At 44.7% G+C, this 19087-nt stretch overlaps 1 protein-coding gene across 4 annotated transcripts in view; it reads left to right on the forward strand.

Moving 5' to 3' along the window:
* The window catches only part of TMEM131L (transmembrane 131 like), a 77652-nt gene that overhangs the window by 1603 nt on the left and 56962 nt on the right, over positions 1-19087 (forward strand). For all 4 annotated transcript variants that reach the window (XM_084518480.1, XM_084518482.1, XM_084518481.1 and 1 more), the window contains exon 3: positions 5705-5748. In XM_084518480.1, coding sequence (XP_084374606.1) covers positions 5705-5748 — 44 coding nt within the window. The remainder of the gene's footprint in view (positions 1-5704; positions 5749-19087) is intronic.

Below are 19087 nucleotides of genomic sequence, written 5' to 3' on the forward strand. Positions count from 1 at the left end.
AAACACTTTGTTCTCGAGCATCCTCAAAAAACGAGCTCCGGTGTGGCTGCAGCTAAAACCAGTCGTGAATGGCCCTGGAACTTGTCGCCTTTAGTGCATGGGCTTGCTGAACCCTTGCAGCAGTAAAAAGGATGAGGCTGTTCTTTCATTTCTGTAGATGCAGCATTGGGCATGCAGGAAAGCAAACAGACCTAATTCCAGTTGCAACAGAGTGAGAAGAAATCACCTATAGGCTCGCTGAAATAAGACAATGTTAAGAGACAGATGAACCAGTGTCTGTGAGCACTGGTGGTGCAAAGACTGCTTTACGTAGCTTTCTCTTTGGAGCTTGGAGGTGCAAGCAGCATCTGCCTAGTAGGACACTGCTCAAGCAGAAACAGGAGGTTCCGCAGTCAGGTTTTAAAACCAAAGCGTGGTTCCAGGCCCAGCCCTGGTGCTCAAATTTCTATTCCCCTGTGGGCTTTGGCTTTACTTAGCTCTTTTCAGGCTTGTGGCTGGATGACCCATTTGAAGCTGCCTTTCCCAGTCAGCAGGAAGAGGAAAGGAGACCTCTCTGTGTGCCTGTGGATGTGTTGATGGGCCATCTCCTTAGTGATGGACTCCTCTAGTGAGGAGCAATGCCACTGGCCTGCTATTGCTGTTTGTAGCTTTTCTCTGAGCTCCTGAGGGACCAAGCGTTGCCCTGTTTCGATCACCTTTGGTACGTACTTATTTCACTATGTCTGAGCTAGTGAAAACAATTCAGTGTTGTTGCCCTTCTGGGTCAGCGAGGAGCTTGGCAGGGGTGTTAGCATTAGCTCTCGAGATTCAGAAAACCTCTTCACCTGTTAATGTTTGATTTCCCTTCCTTTGTTGGAGGGATGGTTAAACTCACAAGAGATTTACTGCTTGTTGGTGGCCACGCTCCACAAAAAGAAGAGGATCTGACTTGCTGCTGCAAGGAGGTTGCCCATGTTCTCTTCCTTGCGAGAGCAGCCATTGCCATGTGGACACCCAGGCAGTTACTGCCAGTGTCACTGGACCAGAGCAGTGGTGATGTGATGGTAAGGATCCAGTAGGATGAATAACTTCCTGGCTCTTGAGTGGGTGAGAAGTGTTTTTTGATGGTGAATACTCAGGAGTAGCCTCATCCATGTATTGAAAGATGGGTGCAGGGGAAGGCGTTGGGCATGGGAAGCATCCTGGTTCCTCGATCGGCTTCTTTCTCTTCTCTTGAGGAGAGAGGGAAGGAAGGACAGACGGACAGGAAGGCGTGCAGCACAAGAGCAAGGACTTCCCATGCAGAAAGGAAGAATCCCAGGAAGGAGCCATGCGTGCCACTCTCCCAGTGTGCCTCCACCCTGCCTGCATGTCGCGAGCTCTGGACAGGGTAGAGATGAGCTTGTCCTGTCTGTCCAGTCCTTTTGCCTGGCTTTGGCAGGCTACCAGCACTGTCTGAACGATGCTTTTCCCTTTCTGTAGTGGCTTTGCACTATTATCTTATTTTCCATGCATCATCAACTGTCTGTGACATAGCAGTTTTGAGCATTTCTTGCTGCATGCAGCATTTGAGAATGGGAATGAGATCGGCCAGTCGCCCAGTCAGCTGCCAAGTTGCCTATGCCTGCTTTTGTTTTCAAGATCACAAGCGGAATAAAGAAATCATGTTACAAGGAAGGGGGAGGTGTTTCCATCTTTGTAGTCGTTCCACAGGCCTCTCGTAGCATCACTCCGTCTGCGTGTGCTCTGCAAATGCGCCCGCTGGAGCGGAGCCGCCGGCGGCCTACGCGCCTCCACCCTCGTCACTCTACCTTCTGTTTCCTCTTGCTTCCCTCTCATTGTTTGCAGGCCCCCTCCCAACTTCCCTCCTGTGTGTCGCTTCACGCCTTTTTTTTTTTTTTTTTTTTTTTTTTTCTTCCCCTCTCCTTGGGAGCGTTTCTCCTGCTTTTGGCTCCCTCTGAAAACGCCCTGACTGCAGGGGGTGGTGGCTCACCTGCAGCTGCTGGCCCATGGTCGAGCCTGAAGGGTGGCTGGGCATGCGTGGGCCCCTGAACTCAGGGAGGATAGTGTGCTTCCATATGTCTTCCCCCAATGTTAGTATTTCTTCCTGGGTCCCCTTTTTGCTTGGAAATGGGCTCAGTTTTCCAGCCTGAAGTAGTGTCGGTATTCCCTTTGGACTGAGTTCCTCTTTCGTTACAAAGGTAGTGTGGCCAAAGGGGCTCCTGTGTTCTCCTCTTCCTCCTTTTCCTCGACCTCCTTTTTATAGCATCATGACACAAAACGTCTCCAGGGTGACTGGATTTTTGTTTTGCTTCCTGGGACTTGTCACAGATGCTGAAGAATATGAAGTCTTGCCTGCCTTGATGGTTGGGAGATGAATGGAAAGCCAGTGGGTTTTTGACATGGAAGATATCAATTGGGAGAGCCTTGATTAAAGCAGTTGTGTTTTTTATTCAAACTCGTTGCTATTTTATGGGCTTGGTTGTATGTAACTTGTTAATACTTCTGTAACTAAAATGCTCAGAAGAGATCTTTGGGTAGGACTTGACACTCAAGCCCTTCACCATTAAAGGCTGAAAGAGCTCCAAATACGAAGTCAAACAGTGCAAAACTGCAGTGTAGTTAGTCACGTGTGGTTTTTGCTTTTTGTTTTCCTCTAAAGAGGAGAGAGAAGAACTCCAGGAGAAGCATGGTAAGGGGATCTGGTCTTCTGTATCCACAGCCACAAAAAAATGAAAGGAGAGACACAAATGCCATCTGCTATTTACGATGGACACCACTTAAAAGAGGTTCTGGGGAGCTGATGTAGTGTGATTATCTCCATCAGAGGCTGCTGTGGTAATTATCCTGAGAATCTGAGGGCAGGGCCAAGCCAATTAGGTATATATGGAGGAGGACATTCAGTGCTTTCCTTTTAGCCCCTTCAATTTAAAGTGAAATAATGAAGGCTAAATTTGAGGTCTTATGATTGAAAATGACAGCAAGGCATCAAAAGTAATACGTAGCAGCCTTTTTTTTCCTGATGTCTGTGTCTATCTGATGTAATGGGTGTTCTCCTATCCATGCATGTGGTGTGTAGGACATGAGCAAGATGTTTCATTAGAGGAACGCCTTGAGTACATTTGAATTTCTTTGCAGGCATGTAGGAAGTTAGAGTGACTGCTGATTTTAAGATTATCGTGATAATGTTTCAGGTACTGAATTTTGGAGAGAAAGGAAGATGCCACTATTTGCTGTATTATAGTCAGTGATAGGCACGGGGCAGATACCGAGCTGTGTGGGCTTTCACCATAAAGATTCTGCCTAGGTCTGAAGGATACATACTTTTTTCTTTTCCTTTTGGCCCATGTAGTAGAGCCTTGTCTTCAGTTCCTGTTCTTCAGTGCTGCTCAGGGGCTAATCAGGTTAATTAGTCTGCCAGTTGCGAAAGCTGATGAAGACCTTGATCTTGCATATGTATCTGAGATATGTGGCACTGCAGTGTGTCATTAAGAGAGGCATATCCTATCAGCCATGCACAAATTAAATATACAGAGTCACCTACTTCAAAGCAGGGCTTGTCTGAAGGCACACAAATTGTGTGAAAGCCTGAGACAGACTTAGGGTGGGATTATGTTCTTCTTTGGGCTGTTAAAAGGCTCTTCCAGCCTCCCAGTTGAGCTTCTGGATGGTGCTGATATGACTTGAGACTGGCTGGCCATGCAGATTATGCAGAAACTGTCAGACCAGGCTCTCATGCCTTGTGTGACATGAGGGAGGCTCTTTCGGGGCACAAGATAAGCACCTGCCTGTATTCAGGATGAGGTTTGGTGAAAGGGGATTTTTTTTTTTTTTTCTTTCCTGTCATGGATATGCTGCTGTGGCCTGCGTTTTGTCCTCAGGAGCTGTTTCCTTCAGCCCCTTGTACTCGTATGGGAAAATTGTAGCTGGATAAAGCTTCCTGGCTTTGCTTTCTTTTTGTTTTTTAAATCCTCAGTCTGTGTGTAGCATAACATATATGTGACATATACAGAGAGGGAAGAAGGTAGGAGAAGGCTGGAAATGGAGCTCTGCATGCATGCTCCTAAGTCAAGCGTGGTTTTATTTATATATATATTTTTTTGCACAGTTGAGTTTTCATGCTGTGGCTGTGCCGTAGATTGGGAACGTTTTTCTTCGTCGTTGCTTAACAAAACGTGAAGAAGAGAAGTAGTCAATGCTAAGATAATGAGTGTTGAGAGTGAGCACTGTGTAATGACAGTCCCAGGTTTCTAATGCCTGGCAGATGTTAAACCATTTAAAGGAAGAGTTAAGCCATTTAAAATGAGGATAGATTGCCAGCCTGTGTGGCAGAAGAGCTGTTCTTGGGAGAGGTGGATGAGGTGTTATGGTACCGAGGTCCTGGAAATGTGACAAAATGTTGGAGAAACTGGAAAATGGGTGATGCTTTTGTGTTGTGCTTTTCAGGTAGGGTCTAGCAAACCTTTGCCTGCTTGGGCTTTGCAGGAGGTTGCCAGGCCTCCTTGAACGCTGGCCGCAGGACCTCCAGGTGTGTCTGTGCTGCAGAACCATGCAATGGACCTGGACAACAAAGTGATTTATTTTTTCTCTCCCCATCGTGTAATGAAAACAGAAGCTGGTGAAAACTAGTGTCTTGTGGCCTGTGAGTGATGCACTTCAATGGAAAGTGTGTGGGAGGAGTGGTGGAAGGTGCTCTCTTAATTTTAAAGTTGTTTTTTCATGTTTTTTTCCTACCTTTTCATTGCTACAGTCTTTATCTGGTGTCTTGTGGAACCGTCACCTGCTTCTGCAGCGGCTGGGGAAGCTTACCAGCTGTGCTTGGCAGGAGAGCCCTGACCTCGTCTCGAAAATGTTAATCTCCCTGAAGTTGTGCCTCATTTCATCAGAGCAGATTGGGCTGTTGTAACACGCTCCGCTTTGAATTATACCTACAGCTCTCCTGGAAATTTCAGCCAGTCCAGAACACAGCTACCTGCTTGTTTTAAATGGATTTCCTGCAGGGAGCTCATTGAACCAACGCTTGAGTTCATTTCTGTAGGCAGTTCAAAGTGTTTAGTGGTCAGCTGCAAGCTGCCATGGTTTGTTTCCTGCACGTCTTGAAAATTACCTTTGTCCAGCAGTTGAGCTGAGCTGCTGTGCTTACAGCACAGCTTAAGCTCTGCATGGTTTTTGGACGTTTTGCTGATGGTTGTTAAGATCTGGGCTTGGGATCTTGCTGCCTTAGTTGGAACTTGCTGCCTTGCCTTCGCTTTCGGCGTTACTGTGTGACCTGAATTTCAAGGTTTTACACATCATCCTTGCTTGGATACTGGTGAATGACATTTACTTACACAGGGCACGTAATTTGAAGGTGGAAATAATCAGCCTTCCTGTAGCTTGAGGGCAATTGATGTTTTCAGATTGAAATTGTATGTATGAACAGAATCCTAGATGCCTTTGTATAAATGGAAAATAAGTCTGTTAAACCAACATTTGAAAAAATAATGGAATAGCCACGATAAAACACCATTTATGTGGCAAAATGAGCTGTAACCGCAATTGGGGTGGCCAACATCCACCTTACTTGGACCATGAAGGAATCATTGGAGGAATTTTAGATTTTTGATTTTTTTTCCAGACAAGTTATAATGGAGTCCAGCTTCAGAGGGGTTAGAAATGGTGCGTATGTCCGGTGCATGCTGTTGCAATTCTGAGATGCTTACGTGGTATTTTCTGTCTTTGTTAGGCTGATTCTGAGGAGGATGTGGAAGAACATCCACAAGAGCAAAGGTAAGCAGAACTTAAATGGAAACAAGTGTTGAAGATTTTTTTCTTTTTTTTACTTTAGGAAATACTGAAGTGTAATTAGGCGGATTACTAAAAATTATGTTTTTCTGCTGTGTATTAAATACATTTTCAGTACATGTGACTTACTAGTTTCTCAACAAATGTTAAAATTAATTTGTTAGCAGAGCCAGAAAACAGCGTACAACGTATGCAAGACCTAAGTGCCCTCTTGCATCTGTTTCTCTTTATTCCGTCTCTAAGCTGCGTTTACTTTTCATTGCTCTTACGCAGAAAAAATACTGTGTTCACCAGTTCTGCTTTATAGTATATTTTGTAAGTCATTTCTTTAAACAAGAGGACGATTTTCAGTTCCAAAACTTGCAAACGTAAGTAGTCTTGGAGTGTTAATGTGTACTGTGGGGATAAGGAAGATTTAAAGCCAAAGACCTATTAATGTGTTGCTGTGGAACAATAAATAGCCTGCTTTATTTCTTATTTTTTTTTTTTTAAATCAGATAAGTAATAAAGCTGTTAAACGTAGCCTTCAGCTCTGCTCTTTCCTTTAATACCAGGCCTCCTCTGTTTTGGAGGGTTGGGTAAATAGCACTGCAGATTTTATATTTTGAGCACACATTTTGTTTCCTCTAAGTGTCCAGATTAAAATGCTTGGACATCTACCAGTGAAACACTTCCTTCCTTTGGTATGTGTTAATGTGGGTACAGCTTTCCATGCCATGCCAGTCACAAAGATCACAAGACTTAAAATAAACACGTGTAACACCACCGTGTTCTGACGGCTGTAGTTAGCCTGAAATGCTTTTCTCATTTATCTCCTGTCTTTGCCCTTAGCTAGGGTTTGAGAGTGAGTAGATCTGATAAAAACGCAAGCAGTGCTGGGAATTGGCAGCAGGGCTAAGCATGGGAGTAAAAAGGGGATGGTTTTCATCTGCTGGTCCTGCGCTGCAGTACTTCTTCACAGAGCTTTTTTCTCCCTCTCACTGCCCCATCAGGAACACCATCTCCTGGACCCAGCATCAGCTTAGGGCTCTCTCTACATGAAAATGAGAAAGGTGGTGTAGAAACAGGATGGCAGCGTTATTGCTGCCTCTAACAGGTGTCACTGACAGTTTGTGCTTACCTACATCCTCTGATTCATATCTGCACAGGGAACAAAAATAACGAATCTTCTTTTTTTTTTTTTTTTCTTTGGGGAAAGGATTGGGAGGGGGTAAACTGTTGAAAGCTGGCATTTTACCTGCACAAATACAGAACCTTCTGTCTTTCAGCTGGGGATTACTACGGTTTTGGTGCAAAATTTTCACTGCATGCCTAAGCATGCTCTCTTTCTTGAGACATAGTCAGAAGACAACAGCCTCAAATGCTGTGCTTAAGGTGGTTACTGAGACTTTTGTTAGTAGCAAGAGATGCGTTTTAGGGGAAAATAACCCCTACACCTGCCTCTTTCAGGAGGTGGATGGAGTGATTGTCTAATACGGCAATAATAAAAACACAGTTGAGAGATAAATAGTTCTTGATCCTCAGATAGGAAAAAGTGGTTTGTTTTTTTTGTCATTCAGGTGCTTAAAGATTTTCTAGTAATTACTCATTTCCATTAGTGACCTTGTTTTCTGAAAGTAAGGCTTCCAAGGATCACTGTTACATGGATGGAAACATCCTTCTATTGTCATACACTCGGATGCTTCAGGAAACTCGCCTAAACACATGCTGATTTCTGTATGTCTTTTAAATGGCTGGAGTATGTAAACACTGATCTATGTGTATCAAAGGAATGTTAGAGTGTAGCCTGTATGTAGCAAAGATCTGTTAGAAGGGTAAGAGCTTCTTTCCAGATGAGTTTTCATTCCCTTGTTTTATGTTACTTTGTGCTGAAATGATGGGCATTTCCTTTTCCTAAAGCAGCAGAACCTGAGCGGTTGCGTTATCTCCATCTCCTTGTCTGCCAGCATGCCCTAGGGAAATCAGCCGAAGATACTGAGGCTTGATGTGGAGCCCCTGGAGCACCAGAAGCAAAGCACCTTAGAGCAGTGGTGTGAACAAACGTTAATGGAGACAGAGAAATCAAAATTTTCCCCAGAGCCAAAGAAAGCAGAGAGAGTTCAGCATCTTGGGGCATAAAGGAGAAAGTCTCTTCCCAAAACATTGTTTTATTCAATTTTTAATTCTAAGTTAATGGGCTCTCTTGGGAGCTTGTTAACCTACTTTAAAAAAAAATAGTAAAGCTTTAACAGCCTGTTAACTGGCTTCCTGAGTATTGCACGTGCATCACAGGATCTTCTGTGTGGCGTGGTGGTCTTCTGCTGTTGTTTCTGTGATGAGTGCTCTGGAGGGATGGTTGTTGTCTCATCATTTCTGTCTTAGTTGAACTTGATTAAATAGAGAAGTTTGTGTGGAAGTGACGAGCCATTTGCCAAAACACCATTTTTTTGTAAAGAGCTGGTTCAGAGGTGAATGGGAAGTGGTTGATACAGAGATCCATAGGTTTCCTGGTGCCTTGAGTGAAAAAGGGTAATTGGCAACTCCTTAATTTCCTGTCTGCAATTCCTGCCTTTCTGATTGCTTGTCTGCTGCCACAGGTTGCTTTCTGTCTCTCTGGATCAGACTCTAAAATAAGAAATGATGGATAGTAGATAGATGCTGGATGTACTGCTTCAGGCCACAGTCTTTAATATTCACTTGCTGCAGCTGGAAGTTAACAAATTTTGAAGATTTAAGTGCTTACTACTTTATTATGCTTTTGCTAAAGCAGCAGAGTAAGTCAAAAGGCACAGTTAAAGGTACAATGCTATTCAGTGATATATACAATGTTTTTGAATTGTCTAACTTTCTGCATCCAAGAAGTACATTGGACTGTCAAAAGCAAAGAGGAAATATGTTTTAATACATCTGACATTCTTAATCTGTGGTTTTGAGGACTTCAAGGGTGGGGGGATGGCTTTGAGAATCCAGTTTCCAAGCTGACGTGTTAAATAACAGTTGTACCGGGTTTCACTCAGTAAAACACATGGAGCAAATGCTGTTGTGTACTCCGATTGTGGCATGTGAAGAAAGAGAAAGCAGAGAGAGACAGTAAGAGTATGGTGCGTAATTAGTAAGAGGACATTCTGCAGCCTTTACCTGAAGCATGTTTTGCTTTCAGTAGATAGGTATCAACTAATAGGAGAATTACAAGTGTGATCCAGTAAGTTAAGTCATGCATTGCTGCTTGACTTAGATTTCCAAGAATCTGACCAGGGGACTGCAGCTGCTCACTGGCGATACTGGGCTCAGGTGGGTCCCTGCTGCTGGGATGCTCCAGCCACTGGAGTCACAGCTGGTGCCCAGCACTCTCACCTTTCCTGATTGTGCAGTGGCATTGCTCCTCAACCCACATTTCTTGCTGTCTGTGGAACCAGTGCCTCAGACATGGAGGAAAAATGGGAAGGTAAAGATAGGACCCACTGCCTTTTCCTGGTGTCGATCAGTGAAACGTTTAACATTGCTGAGGAGGAATAAAGTTGGTGATCTGGACAGGTTTGAACTAACATTTGGGAAGTCCAGGGTTTACCATGAGACAGAAATGCAGACGTGGTGAACAAACTGCAAAATTACTCAGGTGGTCAACACTCCTGCAGATACCTAAGAGATGTAGTGATAATTTTTTTCTGCAGCAATTAGCCAAGCTTTACCCTACAAGCTTGTATGTGGCAATTTCTCACTGGCCACAACTTCATCCCTTCTGCAGTCGAGAGGCACAGATGAGTCTGGCACTGACGGCTGTCTGTTAAGTCACTTTGGAGAGCCAAAAACTTGTGTGTGACTCATCCTTCAAAAAAGCCTGTGATCTTAGTGCCATAATATGACAGTCTGGTTCTTGGAAAGTAATGGCATGGGGCTGGTATTAAGTTTGTGAGCCAGATAACTAGCTTTGGTGGTGGCTAACTCGGGAAAACAAAGTTTGAAAAATAGCTTAGGATCAACCCTATTTTTCTGTTCTACTTCTTACTGAAAAGGGGAAAAAAAAAAAAAAAGCTTTTGAATCAAAACAAATGTCGAGATGTGAACAAAACATTATTTTGTGTGGCACTTGCTTTTTAAACATTTTTTTATTAAAATTAGTATCCATTCAGAAATTGTTTCAGAAGGAAAAGCTGAAAAGTCATTTGGGAATGTCATTGTATGATCCTAAACTGTTCAAAAGGCACCATCCTAAAGCAGTGTTTTCAACCTAAGCTTGTACCAAGTACCACTAATCATTTAGATTGCCATTAAATTTACCCCTTCAACTAATTTTTCAAATACTTTGTGTAGGGGAAGACTTCCTGGCATACATGCTTGGTCCTAACTCGTAATACTGAGCATTGCTTTTATTACATTTTAAATTATTTTGAACTTTTTAGAAAGAATCAGGCATCTGTGCATGTGTATATACATATATATCCGTGTCTATTCATGTACATGTCTGTATATATTTATATGTATAAAGATAAGTCTTCTTGGGAAAAGGCTTTTTAGTTGCCATCGCGTAAAATAACACACTTGTACAGTATGCATAGCATGGGTGTTCTCACTGAATTGCACCAAAAATACTTTTGGTATTTGCTAACTTTTGTGTTTAATTGATATGTCACTACTGTTGTATCTTACAACTTCACCAAATCACCAAGAGACCATCATCTTTTAAGTTTTATTGGATAAAACTTAAAACTTATTCTTTTATAAAGAAATGAACGTGGAAGTCAGGGAGTGGAAATGAGATGCATGCACCTACCTCTGAAGTTTGGGTTCCCTGTAGGGACTGAGGAGGATCACTTGAAGCTGGAATAAAAAAGGCTTGTTGGGGAAACTTGTTGGAAGGTTGACAAAGTTAAGGGATCTCTTGTAGATGAAGAAACAAAGGGTTTTGGAAGGAGCTATCAGCATATTCCTACTCTGTTAGACTTCTACCAGGCATGGCCAGGGTGGCATACTGAACTCTTGTTTCTTTAATCTTTTTATCTCTGATTTATGTGTTGTAATTCATTCACTGATGAACTTTGCCTTGATGAACTTTGCATTACGTGCTGTTAGGGACAGCTGCATTCCTTATGTGCATTGCTTCTTCCAAAATGTCGCTCCTTTTGCAATTGTGTTGCTTGTCTGCTGACACAGGGAGTAAAAGACCTGCTTTTTTTCCCCCACTTCATTGCATGCCAGTGCTGTGTGCTAGCAAATGAGTCAGCTACCCATTTATTTATTTACTTCAGAGTCACTTTCAACCATTTCTGAAATGAGAGCAGCAGCCGGGCAGCTGCGCTGTTTCAGACCAGGCTGAAGAGCTGATGCCACGGCTGCTTTGGAGCTGGAGCTAGAGGCAGATGAGGCACTCCTGCTGCATCTTGCAAAGATCTGTCAAACTCCTGTCTGCGGCACGGCTCCTATTTGACCCTCACTGGAGTATTTTAAAGGTGATGCATCACCAGGTTCAATTTGTCTTTGACACACTGCGGCAGTACACTGCCATACATCTCAAACGTGCATTGTTTCTTTGAACTTAAACCAAAAACAACTGGTGGGTTATGAATTTGAGCCCACTGTTGTGAGCCCTCGTGGCCCAAAAGATGCCCGTCATCAGGACAGTGAGAGCTTGACCTATACATTAGGTTGTACACTGACCTAGAGGGGACTTCCCTATCTACGGGTGGCAATTTGACTTTGAGAAATGAAGGCAGTCTTGGTTTAGCAATTGAGAATTAACACTTGTGCTTTCATATGGTTTATGCTGCTTTGAGAAGCCATGCAGGCTGTCTCTCTCCCCGTTTCTGCTCTGGCAGTGATGGTCTCCTCCCAGCTGGGGCTGTGAGGTTATTGTTTGCACAGAGATCAGTATTTCTGAAGAAGCTGTATTTGTGCTGCTGGAGGAAACTTTCTCGCCTGTAATGACCCATTTGAAACGGAGAAATGAACCGGGTTTCACATTGTGGTGACCCATCTCTTTCTTTCTTTCTTTCTCTCGTTCTCTTAATTTCTTCCTCATTTTCTCTTCCCACTTTCTGGCTTTTTGTCTCTTCCACAGATCTTTTGCGTATCTTACTATGACAGCGTTTCTTGCTTCTCTTAGTTCCTGTCCAGCCCATGCCTGAAATGGTTGCAGTCTCAAGCCTGCACAGCAAGAGAAAGAGGCTGTCTTGCCCTCTCTGTTTTCCCTGTACTGTCCCCTACCTTGTGCAGCTCTACATGTCGGATCACAAGACACCTCTGGATTCAAAGCAGTTCTTTGCTTTAGCTTTTGCAAGGTTAACATCAGCCTGGGATTGTTCTCTGCTTTCCTTTGCAGCCGTGGCAGAAGGGTGTGTATGGTGTGGGGGCTGCTGGGGGCTGTTCTTCCTGCAGCAGTGTCAGCTGCAAACACGCACAACACTCCTTGCTTGGGCTCTTCCTCTGGCTGTGCTGGACCTCTGAACCAGAGCTGTGTGTGGAGGCTGCGCTCCCCCAGGGGACAGCATCACCACTGCGCTCCTCCCAAGGAGAGCGGGTTTTTTGGCAAGCCCATTCCTCGTCCAGGCTCTGGACCTGACCTCTTGGCTTGCTTCTGCGGTCTCCTCTGTCCTGTCTTCCTCTTTCTTCCTGCTGCCTGGACGGGTGGTTTTAATTTTATTTTATTTTTTATTTTTTTTTGCTAAGCAATGCATAGCCTGTATGTTGGGACAAGAGTCTGCCCCCAAATGTGCGATCTTTGTGAGCACTCCATAAGTCAGCCTGGTACCCAGATGTCCTTCTTGTCCAGCTTAACCTGCCTGCTTTTGGAGAAAGGGACGTAAGGGCACCGTGTGTTTAGAGAGGGGGGGGGAAAAATAGCAAAAGCAAACAGCTGCTGTGGCACGTTTGTCATTGTCTCAGTCGTAATCTCGGTGTCACCTTCGCCCAAGCATGCTACTTCTGTAATACACCTACTTCAGGGTAGGAACTCTCTTCTTATCCTTTTGCTTTTACATTTTAATACACTAATAATGAACTTCACATGAGTGTTAATTTCAAGATAATCCTTGTGATTTGTGGGCAGTGGGCCACAAAAGATTTAGCTTTATATCTATACATTTATTATTACTAAATAAGGTTTGCTTCCCTAATAGCTGCTGTTCAGTTCTCCTTAAGAGGGCTTAATTCTGAGTAATTTTAATCTTAGCATTATGCAGTTAAAAGATGGACATCTGGAATAATAGCCCATTGTCAGCAATCTGAAAATTGACACCCTATAAGCATGTGGAGTCTTATTTTTCCTGCTGTTACAGATTTGGCAAATCATTCCAGAGTAGAAAAAATAAAGCAGCTTGTTGGCTTTTGGGAGTTTGCAAACAATCTACTCGTGAATCATCAGCGCCAGCACGTGGGCTTGATTTCAGTAAGTTGAATATGGGGTTACCTGGAGTGTCTCCGAAGCAGTGTGGTGAAGTGTTAACGGGCAGTGCTGTTACCTTCCTCCCATCTTCCTAGAGAGTCAGAGGTGATACAGCCCAGCTTGTAACACTGACGTATTTCAATTTGAATAGGAAATGTGCCCTGGGAAAGCGGAGTTCCCACCCTGGCTGTGGGTCCAGGTGGTGACTTGGAAGCAATCGGGTGAAGGAGCCTTTCCGGTCATTGCGGTGTTTGCCACGCTAATGTAGGTAGAAACATGGACAGGAAATCAAAACAAATGTCATCACTACTGCTTTCGGTTCAGTCTTGGTTATAAATTCAGGCCTGAGTTCTGAACTGCTTCTGTTGTGTTGTCGTCATGTTAGTTTTGATCCACTTTCTTTGGCAGCTGCTTAGGGCAGAGACTTCTTTTGTTGTGGTGGCTGTTGAGGGACGGCCAGCTCCCCCTTCCTGATGGGACAAAGCAGTCCTGTCCGTGTCAGGGGCAGGACAAGTCTATCAGATACGGTATTTGCATGTGGCGGTGATATGTGTTGGTGCTTTTGCAGGACTCTGAGTACTCACTGCAAATACTTGCTTTGTGTGCAAGAGTGTGCTTTCATCAGGTAAGCCAAGGAGAAGTGTGGGTGCAGCGTGATTAATTTAGCTGCCTGTCTTGTCCCCTGAGGGGCTCACAATTTAGATATGTCCAGGCTGCTGCCTGAGGTATGGAAGCTGGAGAGCAAAGCCAGGCTGTGTCAATGGTCACCGCTCCTCTCTCTCCTCCAAAGCGATGTATAAATAATGCTGCATTTTTTTTCGTCCTGATAAGTTGTAGAAGGTACAATGGAAATGCAATTAGACAAGGCCAACCATTTTTTTGTACACTCTGCAGAGCTTGTTTTCTGTGGAACAAATGGGCTTTATATAAGCTTTAAACACAATAATTTCTCAGTGAGAACCTATCGCCTTGAAGTTTTGTGCTGAGAATTCAAAATAGAGCAGTGCTCTCCAAGAGGATAGCGAGAGCCCTCATTTTTTTTTTTGTTGTTGTTGTTTGCAAACCTCTTGACTTCTGACAGCTCCCTGTCTAGTACAAGGCATCTGCTGCAGTACCCTGTGAACCAGTAGTCAGCAGTTTCCTATCTAACCCGCCCATATACCTGAAATCCACAGACATCAAAATTAAGAAATTTGAAGTGCAAAATAATGGGTTTTGTTACTGCCTGTAAAAGCTGACTTTTTACAGTTAAAAAAAAAACAACCCTGTGAAGACACATGAAGAAGCTGTAAGGGCTTGGACATAGAAAGGAGAAAGTGAAAATAATGCAAACCATTCAATGCAGTTGAAAGCTCAGGGTGTCTTTCCCCTGGTTCTTGATTTTCTTGTGTTTGGGTTAGAGGTCAAACTTTGCGAGTAAGAAAAAGTTATGTTAAATACTTGTTCACAACAGCATTGCTGCTTCAGGAAACATGAGAAATAAAGAAAACAGCTCTAGTTTGTAAGCCTAGCTTTTTTAGAAACTGTTCCTTCAGATGATGGGATGGTGGCTGATGATGACACTTGCAATCATGTAGCTGAGCCTTCTTTGTGCATGATGTCAGTTCATTTGCATTCCTAAAATTTGAAGCTGATCTGGACTTTGGAGAGGCTTGTACGTCGATGGAATGATAATTTCACCAACTTCACTCTACTTGGGAAGACTTTCAGAAACCAAGTGGTATATGTAAAGAAGGAAAATTGACCTGAAGTTAAAACTGATCTGACATGCATTCTTGGTATTTCTTCTGTGTATGTAAAGCATTATTTATTTCATATATTGCTGTCCATTGGTTTAGTATTTCTCTCTGGCACCTGGTTATTTTCTTTGAGAGACTGAAGGGTAATCCCTTTGTCAGGTATCTCAGCAATGATGAAAGTAAGTTACCTTTAAATTAGAATGGATAGGCAGCCTCAGCTTCACAAAGTGGATAAAACAAAGTAAAAAGTGAGCAGTTTCTATTCTGCTTATCTGAGTCTCTGCTACTATCTGTCTTGTTGGTAGCACATGTATATTTATCTTCTGAGTGGGACTTTCCCAGCTTTTTTTAAGTCATGCGTGAATGCTGATATGTAATCTAGTGGAAAGTTAAGTCTTATTTTACTGCTCTTTATTCCTCTCTGTGTACTCTGAATGCTGTCATGTTTTTACACTGCAGTTTTCCCCCCTTCCCCCCCCCCAACCGATTTACTGAGGGTCTTCTCCCTCTTGCAAGACAAGAGGGTTTGAAGTGGAGTTGTTTTTAATAAAGAGCCTTAGATTTCTAGTAGCTTTCGGGACCAGGTTTGAGCCACTTGGAACATCTGCTGTCAACTCCTGCAGGATTTGTTCAGAGCTGACAGTGTTTGGCAAGCAGAGGATCCAAATGTTAGTGCCTGATGTCTTTAAAGTTTGTTGGTACGTTGAGGTCTCTACCTTCCTTGTGAAGCTGCTTCAATTGTTTCTGCAACTTCTGCTTCTCAGAATTAAGCCATAAATTTGCCACCTGGCATATTCCTTCCGCCGGTGCCTCCTGCCCTGGTGAGCACTTCTGAAGAGCTCCTCCACAGGCAATACGTGGGTTTGGTGGGGTCGGGCAACTTCTTGCAGTCCTAGGGCTGTAGGTGTTTGCTTCGTACTAGCGAGAATGAAAACAGGTTTGGCAGTCACGTATCAAAGCAAACTTTAGGCCATATGCACACAAGTGTATGGGCTTGAACACCGTCCCTAGGCATTTGGGACGTGGGTCCACGTTTGCCTGAGCAGCGTGGTGCTTTGCCGTGGGGAATACCCCTGGAACAATGAGCAGCTGTGGAGACTTCCTTGACTCCGAGCCAGTGGTCTCAGTGTGATGTGTTTAGCACTGCAGAGAGAGAAAAAACAGATGTGCTCTTGTTTTTGTACTATTTGTGAGGAGGATCCTCTGTGTGGTGTCCAAGGTCTCGAGGTTCCACCGTTTTAACTCCATAGCCGTGGTGCTCTTGGACAAAAGGTGCAGTATCCCCAACCAGCTGACAATGTGCTTGTGCACGCTTCTCAAGGCTCGGACCTGCTGTCTGTTCTGTGTCCAGCCCGCTATACTCAGAGCAACGAAGTGCACCACATCCTCGACAACTTCCTTGTAGAAGCTGCCAATCCCTCATCTGTCTCAGACAGGGCGTCCTACAGACAGGTGGGGCCTGCGTGCACGTCTTGCTTGGTTTGGAGGCCATCCTCGCATACGCTGTGGTGTTATCAGCTGTCGTTGCACAAGGGGGCTGAAGCCTGAGAGAGCTGCAGGATAAAAGGCAAAACTGGTCGGGTTCTGTTAGGCAATTATTTGACGTGATACGACAGTTTTATTCAAGGGTAAATTGCTGTAATTCATTAAAAAATGGTTATGTATGGCAGAAGATAAAAGCAGTAATTCTAAAGTTTAAAGTAATTATACTTGCCTGAGTGTTGCTGCTGAGGCAGTGCTTAAGCTGTGAAGATGTACTTTGGAGGAATTCTGGAGCTGTGGACGCTGGATGTTGTTCTGAAGGGCTGGCTTGTCTTTTCTGGGATTAACGCAGAAATTGCCATGTGAAGCTGTTTGCTCTCTGCTTGAGAAGTTGAACAGCCCACAAAGACTATGTATTACAAACATCTGAAATGTAAAAGGTTTGTGTTTTCACCCAGAGTGAAATTAGGGTCCTGCTGAAGCTGTGGCCCAGCGGCTGGGACATTTTTGGTGCAGCCGGGCATCAGCCCTAGCCCCTGGGCCTGAAGCAGCAGTGGCTGGAGCAGGGCCTTAGCAGCTCGCTTCCTGCAGTGCCACAGATCCCCAGTGTTTTGGAGCAGCAGTGCTATCGGTGTTAATAAATACCACTCAGCATCGTGAATGACCCAGGAGGTGCAAACCCTGAGGTGCAGCAGCCCTGTCCCTCTCCAGGGAGTTGCTGGAGGGGAGCCGGTACCGGAGTCTGTGGGGCTGCAAGGAGGTGACAGCCAAGTAGTGGCTGATGTGGGAAATCTGCTGTGTTACAGGGGCCCCAGGACACCGTGGTATTGCTGCCACTGATTATAGTGTGGTGTCCCATACACTTATAGTGCTGTTGTGGCATTGCCCATCTGCTGCTTGAGAGCAGGTCAGTGTAGAAGGTGTTACAGTAACCAGGTTGCACCAGTCAGGATAAAAAAAAATAAAATCAAAACAATGCAAGAACAGGCAAGGTTCACCCCCCACATGACCTGGAGCTGACACTGAGGAAGAGGCAGGACCTGTCCACACCACGGGTAGGTGATCTCAGCGGTGGTGAAATGCCCGCCTTGGGCACTGACTGGGGACAAAGCTTGAGGTGGTGGAAGGCTGGTCTCCTCTGGCTCCTTCTGTAGTGTGTGTGGGGGAAGAGGTTTAATTCAGCTTCTCTGAGGTGCCTGTGGAGAGGCCTGTTTTTCCCATGCCCGCGGAGGGAGGTGGGAGGGACAGGTTTCCCAATTTCAGAGCCCGAGGTGAGGGAGTGCTCTGCTCCCATCCTGGTGGAGCCTGCCTGCCTGCCACTGTCCCGTGTGGTTTCCCCTTGCAGGACAGGACAAGAAGCCAGGTGAGGTTACAGCAATTTTTCCGAACCCTCAGCATTTCTGACTGGCCCAGCGAGCCTGTCCTGCCCACTTGGCTCCTTCTTTCTGCAGAAGCTCCTTGTCCCACAGCCTCCGGCTGGGGCTCGGAGCAGCAAGCTCGCTGGCTGAGGCAGAACTGTGCAGAAGCAGGAGGCTGCCGTCCACGCATGGCTGCACAGCTCAGGAAGGGCTGGGCCACGAGCAGATCGCACGTGGTACTGGTGAGATGTCCTGCTTCTAGTGCACCTCCGGAAGCTGCTCAGATGTGATGGTGAGCCTGGAGTTCAGCAGTGGGGGAAGCATTGGGGGGTGACTGCTGGAAAGACGGGAGTGAAGAGCGTTGTGACAGAAGAAACGGTGGCGAAGGTTGCGTAGGGGAAAAAGACCCTGCAGAAGCAGAACAGAACAACAACAAATCACAAAAACACCAAGAAAAGAAAAAAGAAAATTATTGAAAAAATGTCTAGTGAATGAAGATACTGGTAGGAAGGGGAAAGATGAAGGTTAGCTTATCTGAAGTGATAGACAAAATGATAAGGCACAACAACAGCAGATAGCAATCTGACGATTAAAGGAAAGGTAGACAACAGCAAAGGGGAAGTGAAATGAAAAAAAAAAAAAAAGGGAGTGACTGATTCATAACTGTTTGTACCGTGTGTAACCACTGCTGTTCACATACAACGAGTGTGAGTCCATGCAAAGCTGAAAAGAGCCTCCCCTCTCTGGCAGTCAAAAGTGTGCAACTTCCCTGCTGTGTGTGCCCTCCGTGTAGGTTACTACACAAGGTACAAGTTGGACCTCATGAGCAACATCATAAGTCACCTCTTACCTTGTGTCTACAGATGTTTTTTATGTTGAATTGCATTGTCTCACTGACTGAAGCTGTGGCGTGGCATTTTACAATTAAGGTCTCTGCAATAAACATAGCACCAATAAATGGTGCTATGACCTAAACACAGAGATAACGAATGCGTTAACCTTATAAGCATAAATGTGTAATTCCTGTTGTTTTTTTTTTTTTCTGGGGTTGGAACAATGAAAAGCATTGCACTGCCCTTAGGAAATGAGTAGTCATGTAATAGTCATGTAGACCACGTTTTGCAGCTCCTTTTCATTTTGTGGCTTTACTGAGCCCTTTCTGGTTTTGTGCCTGCTTGCCTGCTAGTGCTGTGTGCCATGTGCATCGCTGTTTTGTGTCTAAATCTTGATTCCTGGCAACTGGAGGAGGGTGGGGAGTTGAAGGGCCTGTACTTGACCGACTCCTTGACCCGTGCTTTACGTGCTTTGTTGCTATTAACTGCCTTTCTTCAATAGCTATTGTCCCATTTCTGTCTTGGTGTGCTCTCTTTCATTCAAGTCCTTTGCTG

The sequence above is a fragment of the Aythya ferina genome (genome assembly GCF_964211825.1).
Source record: "Aythya ferina genome assembly, chromosome: 4".
Classification (NCBI taxonomy): domain Eukaryota; kingdom Metazoa; phylum Chordata; class Aves; order Anseriformes; family Anatidae; genus Aythya; species Aythya ferina.